The 6,000-nt window shown below is 44.7% G+C and overlaps 1 protein-coding gene across 2 annotated transcripts in view; it reads left to right on the forward strand.

Moving 5' to 3' along the window:
- The window catches only part of WDR35 (WD repeat domain 35), a 42,798-nt gene extending 37,491 nt beyond the window's left edge, over window positions 1–5,307 (forward strand). For both annotated transcript variants that reach the window (XM_056856463.1, XM_056856464.1), the window contains 3 exons: window positions 1,942–2,098; window positions 4,174–4,414; window positions 4,957–5,307. In XM_056856463.1, coding sequence (XP_056712441.1) covers window positions 1,942–2,098; window positions 4,174–4,414; window positions 4,957–5,107 — 549 coding nt within the window. In that variant the 3' untranslated portion in view covers window positions 5,108–5,307. The remainder of the gene's footprint in view (window positions 1–1,941; window positions 2,099–4,173; window positions 4,415–4,956) is intronic.
- The last annotated feature ends 693 nt before the right edge of the window (window positions 5,308–6,000 follow it).

Consider the following 6,000-nt stretch of genomic DNA (forward strand, 5'->3'; position numbering starts at 1 on the left):
TCTTCTTCCTACAAGTGCGGACGGAATCATGAGGAATCATGAGGAAGTAGCTGCCTGGGCTCCCTCATAGCCTACAGGCCACTACGTTAAGCACCCATATCCTCCAGCCGTCCTCCTCTTTCCCTCCTAGTTGCAAGGAGAAGAAGGAGATGGTGGGGAGGGGAGGTGAGGAAGCAGCTGCAGCCCAAACACTGCCATTGTGCAACACCCACCTTCCCCAGCCACCTCTTCCTTTTCCATCCTGACAGTCCTCTCCTACCCTTTCCAATGCATCTTGGATGTTGCTTAGTAGCTCCCAAGGTGACGAGTAAGATTGCGCAGTGTAGCATTGCAAGATCTCTTTTTCTTTTTTTCTGGGATTTTTAAATCCCCCTTGCCTTTCTCCAGTTTTTATATTTTTCTGTCTGGGTTTACAGAAACATCTCTCCTATCTGCCCTATCATGCGGATTCCTGCCCTATTGTGTGGATTTTTTTGATCCACATTCTAGTGCCCTTCTTTATAATTAGATATTTTGCTTTAGAAAATAGCTTTCCTGGGCATCGAATGCAGCAGCAGGTTTTAAGAGCCTTGAGCAGGAGATTCGCTGGTGTGCGCATGCACACACTCTTCCTCTGTTCACAGCTCTTCTGAATTCACCTAGAACATTACTTGTTCTGTATCTGTCTTATTTAGAATTTTTAATTAGTTGAGGGAAGGGCAGGATTTTGCATGGAGCATCTTGAAGCCATTTCTAGCACTTCAGTGTGCACAGGGTTGCCTCCCCCCACTTCTCCCCCTGCCAATGACATAAAACAGGGAAGGTAATCTGCATATCGCTCTGACCTGGATGGCCCAGGCTAGCCTGATCTCGTCAGATCTCAGAAGCTAAGCAGGGTCAGCCCTGGTTAGTATTTGGATGGGAGACCACCAAGGAATACCAGGGTTGCTGTGCAGAGGAAGGCACTGGCAAACCACCTCTGTTAGTCTCTTGCCATGAACCCCCCCCCCCCGAAAAAGGGGGTCGCCATAAGTCGGCTGCGACTTGAAGGCACTTTACACATACACAATCTGTATATCAGAGCCCCACATTCAAGCAAATGTGTTAAGTTTTTGAAAAGTTTTCCCATAGTGCATATTTTGTCAAAGTCTTCAGCTATCTAGGCATAAATTTTCAATATACTCTCAAATGGTCCAGCCAGGTGAAGCAGGCAGTAAACTCCTTGAGACACAAATCCGACACTATTATTAGATTCTTCTACACACAAGGTAGACAATATGTGCCAGCAGCCATTAGCAACAAAATATCCATCCATCCAAACCTTTATTGGCATAGAGACAATATTAACAATCATAAGCAAGGATTCATATTTACAAAAGACACATAAAATCAGATAGATACAAGTACTTCACAGCTCAAAAAATCATTTATCATGAAATGTAATGACAATGTAGAATCATAGAGTTGGAAGGGACCACCAGGGTCATCTAGTCCGACCCCCTGCACAATGCAAGAAATGCACAACTACCACACACACAAACACCCAGGGACCCCTACTCCATGTCCAGAAGATGGCCGATGCCCTCCCTCTCATGATCTGCCTAAGGTCATGGAATCAGCATTGCTGACAGATGGCCATCTAGCCTCTGCTTAAAAATCTCCAGGGAAGGAGCACTTACCACCTTCCGAGGAAGCCTGTTCCACTGAGGAACTGCTCTGTTAGAAAATTGTTCCTAATGTCTAGACAGAAACTCTTTTGATTTAATTTCAACCCGTAGGTTCTGGTCCGACCTGGGGCAACAGATAAGAACTCGGCACCCTTCTCCATATGACAGCCCTCAGGTTGTACATTGGGGCAGCTGTTTCAATTTTTTAACGAAGAAACGGGACGCAGTTACTCAGAATACAGAAAAAAGGTTTTTTCTTGAGGCTTCCTTCTCTTGACTGTATCTTTGTTTTCAGGCTACTTCGGCATTAGCTGGTTTGCTTGAGGAAGACGTTCTTTCTTCTGACAGTCGCCTGATTGATAACGCTTGGCGAGGAGCCGAGGCGTACCATTTTTTTATCCTCGCCCAAAGACAACTCTACGAAGGCTACGTCGATACAGCCATGAAGACAGGTAGGCTCCGTTCTTGTTGCTGTTCTCTGTTTTGACTTCAGATTCCTGGTCGACTGTGTCCAAACAGCTCAGGTTACAGCTTTCACCTGACTTGGACATTTGAATCAAATATGCAAACATAATTCTCAAAGGGCATTTGGCCATGATCCCAACATTCTACTGCAGGCCTCAGATGTGAACATAGGAGCTTGCAAGGGCTGTCCTGTTCTCTTCTGTATGACAGGGACTACTTCCGCATAACAGGAAACCCACTGAAGTCCCTGAATGTCCATCAAAGCTCTTACTTTGGGATAAGTAGAAGAAGAAGAGTTGGTTTTTATATGCAGACTTTCTCTACCACTTAAGGAAGAATCAAACCGGCTTACAATCACCTTCCCTTCCCCTCCCCACAACAGATATCCTGTGAGGTAGGTGGGGCTGAGAGAGTGCGACTAGCCCAAGGTCACCCAGCTGGCTTCATGTGGAGGAGTGAGGAAACTAACCTGGTTCTCCAGATTAGCCTCCACCGCTCATGGGGAGGAGTGCGGATTCAAACCCGGTTCTCCAGATCAGAGTCCACCTCTCTTAACCACTACACCACGTTGGCTCTGTGTGAGTGGATATTGCCCATTTCAGCAGAGTTGATAAAGCTCTGCTCCAGTCTGATTTGGTATATGCATAAGAGCTCGGTGCATTCAAAAGATTTTCCCCATTCACATTAGGGCGGGGAAAAATAGGTCCATGCAGAACGTTCTTTTTGCTTAAAAAACTGAAAAAAACTGCTTCCATTAATTTGGATCGTTATATATATATACGTCCCAACATTTTAAAGCCGTTTTTATATTGTTTCTGCTGAGGTTTACTGCTGTATAATTTTTACTGGTCTGATTGACTGTATTAATAAATTGAATTTGGATCGTGGTGATTATGTGCAAGGTATTTTTTAATTGATCAAAACAGAACCTGCACTTCGCTCAGATGATGAATCTTCCTTCTAGTCACACTACTGTGTCAGCAACTGTATGGCTGCAATTACATTGAGATGGAATCCTGTGCATTCCCAACAGCAAAGGTGGCAGCAAAATAATGTTATTTTAAACCAAACAGCATAGCAACAGTGAGGACTCACCTATCCTGTGAAGTTCCAAAGGGCACAGTCTTATCCCCCATGCTTTTCAATCTCTATGTAAAGCCCTTAGGAGAAATCATCCATAGCTTTGGGGTTGGATATCATCAATGTGCAGATGATGCCCGTCTCTGTATATCCTTACTCAGATCCCCTAGTGATACAGTGGAGGTCCTGAATAACTGCCTGGTGGCAGTGGTCAATTGGCTAAGAGCGAACAGCCGGAAGCGGCTGTCGGAAACAGGAGGCAGCAGACACATCAGGGCGCTTCAGCAGTGGGTGGTTGGCTGCCGTGGAATTAGCAGCACTGAGCAGGCCATGTCCTCTGTGCTGTCATAGCTACACAGGCTACATAGGGGAGGAGCAGTCGTTTTGGGCTTGCCGTTGGTCTCAGTGTTTTAACTTGCACCGCTTCTTTGGCTTGGGACTGCTCTTGTTCTGTTGCGGGGGCTGGGACCTACCACAGGAGACTGAGCCACAATCCTGCCTTGCCCGGAGGCTGTTCACTCTTAACCCTTGTGCTGGCGGGTCGCCCCAATGTTGTGGTTCTGTGGCTGTAGCCTTGGAGTGGCACCAGCCTAGATGCACAAGGCCGGAATATATTTGGGTGCACCGAAAAGGCTTAGTTGCTCAAAACAGTCCTCCTTTCGGGGTATCCTGTACCCCTCTAGCTGGTCACGTGTTAGTTTCCCTGTAGTAGTACAAAAGAGCAAGAGTCTAGTAGTACCTTAAAGACTAAACATTTCTGGCAGGGTATGGGCTTTCATGAGTCACAGCTCCCTTTTCCAGACACTTCTGAAGAAGTGAGCTGTGACTCACAAAAGTTCATACCAGAAATGTGGTTATTCTTTAAGGTGCTATTAGAATTTTGCTGTTTTCTACTCCTGTAAGCTGGTGTATATCAAGAATAGGAGCACACTGTTATGTAGAATGTCAGCATGTTATAATCATGTTGTTCTCTCTTTTACAGCTCTTCATCTGCGGGATTATGAAAACGTTATTCCTGCAGTAGAGATTTACTCCCTGTTGGCTCTCTGTGCCTGTGCCAATAGAGCCTTTGGTACCTGTTCAAAAGCTTTTGTGAAACTTGAGTCTTTAGAAACCCTGAGCTTAGAACAAAGGGAGCAGTATGAAGATCTTGCCCTGCAGATATTCACCAAACATTGCCCTAAAGATAGCAAGAAGTCAGAACTGGATGGTCTTCTGGAAGAGTAAGCTTGCTGCTTGTATTCTTGCAGTGACTGTGATAGAATCCTATGAGTTTATATGCAGCATCTTTTTGCTGAAGTGCTGCTAAAAATAACTGCCATGCACCGCAATTCATTTTTAATTTCTGGATGGACATTAGAAAGTGTTCTTGATTCTCAACTAGGGTTGCCAACTGCCTGGAGAGAAAATGTCCCTTCCGTAGAGGCATAATGCAATGTTATTTACAAGGTGATGTTATTTACCTCCATGCCCATGAAAGCCATGAACGCTTCCACTGCCCATTTCCACACAGTAACAGTGCAGTTGTAAACAGAGGTACACCCTTCTAAGTCCAGGGGCTTAGAAAGATGCAACTCTGCCTAGGATTGTACTGTAAGCCTCTGTTAAAGGGACAGGTAGTTTTTCTCCAGGGCTGTTGGCAACTGTACTCTCAACTGAAATGACCCTTTTTTGAAGAAAATGTTATGTTATCATTCATAAAAAGACTCTCCTATCGTGTAGATGCCTTTTTAATAATAATGGTTGTTCTTCCTTTGTTCGACAGGGGAGAAGGAAAGCTTCCAACCTGTGTTGCTACAGGAAGGCCCATCACGGAGTATCAGTTCTGGATGTGCAGCGTGTGCAAGCACTGCGTGCAGGCCCAAGAAATCAGCAACTACAACTTCTGCCCTCTCTGCCACAGCTCAGTGGCCTAATCACAGGAACATGGGTAGGCCCGTATTGGTATGCGTAGCAAGTGCAAGGTCTGAAATGTTTAGAAGCCCTATTAAGATGAGCACAGGGAGGAGGAATAAACTGGGAAGTAAAAGTAATTTATGTCTCATCCCAGACTGTTAAAAAACAGAACTAATTTGAATCCTTTCTCTAAAACAGCTTCGAGCTGGCAGGCTACTTTCCAAGTTGTAAGATTAAAACAAAATGAATAACTGCCCTGTATTTTCTCTGTATTTTGCAAGGCCTTCATCCTTTATTTTTATACATACTATACTGGGTAGAGTAGCTTTCTAAAATATAGGGGGAAAGACTGAAGGAAAATTTCACAATGGCTAACCAATATTGAAATAGCAACCTTGACAATATGGATGGATGGATGGATGGCCAGATAATCCTCTGGCACAAGGAGCCCTTCGCCAGTAAAAAAGGAAGGATGACTCCTTGGGCCAGAGGAAGACTCCTTAATTAGCTGACCAGAGTGATTTAATCCAATCCATTTTCTCCTTGGCTGTTTTGTACAGGAAGGAAAACCGTCCAACTACATTGTATAACATAATTATACTGTTGTGACTTTCAAGCGCACAGTATCAAATTGTGCTGCTTAGACAGAAAGTCCAAAATACTGGGAGTGACATGATCCACACACGTCGTCTTAGCTGCGTGTCAAGCTGTTTCAAAATCGCCAAACTCTTCTTGATCTGCTTTTTTTTTTTTGTCAGGGAAGGGTGACACGACTATTTAACTATTTTAAAAGGATCCTTCTCACTTGTTGGAGAAGAAAACCAGGCATGCAGGACCTGTTTGCCCATGCACTTTCCTATCCAGTGGGGATGTGCATGTGGAATCCTGACTCCACATGTGTAATGGTGCTTGC

Source organism: Euleptes europaea, chromosome 10 (assembly GCF_029931775.1).
Source record: "Euleptes europaea isolate rEulEur1 chromosome 10, rEulEur1.hap1, whole genome shotgun sequence".
NCBI lineage: Eukaryota > Metazoa > Chordata > Lepidosauria > Squamata > Sphaerodactylidae > Euleptes > Euleptes europaea.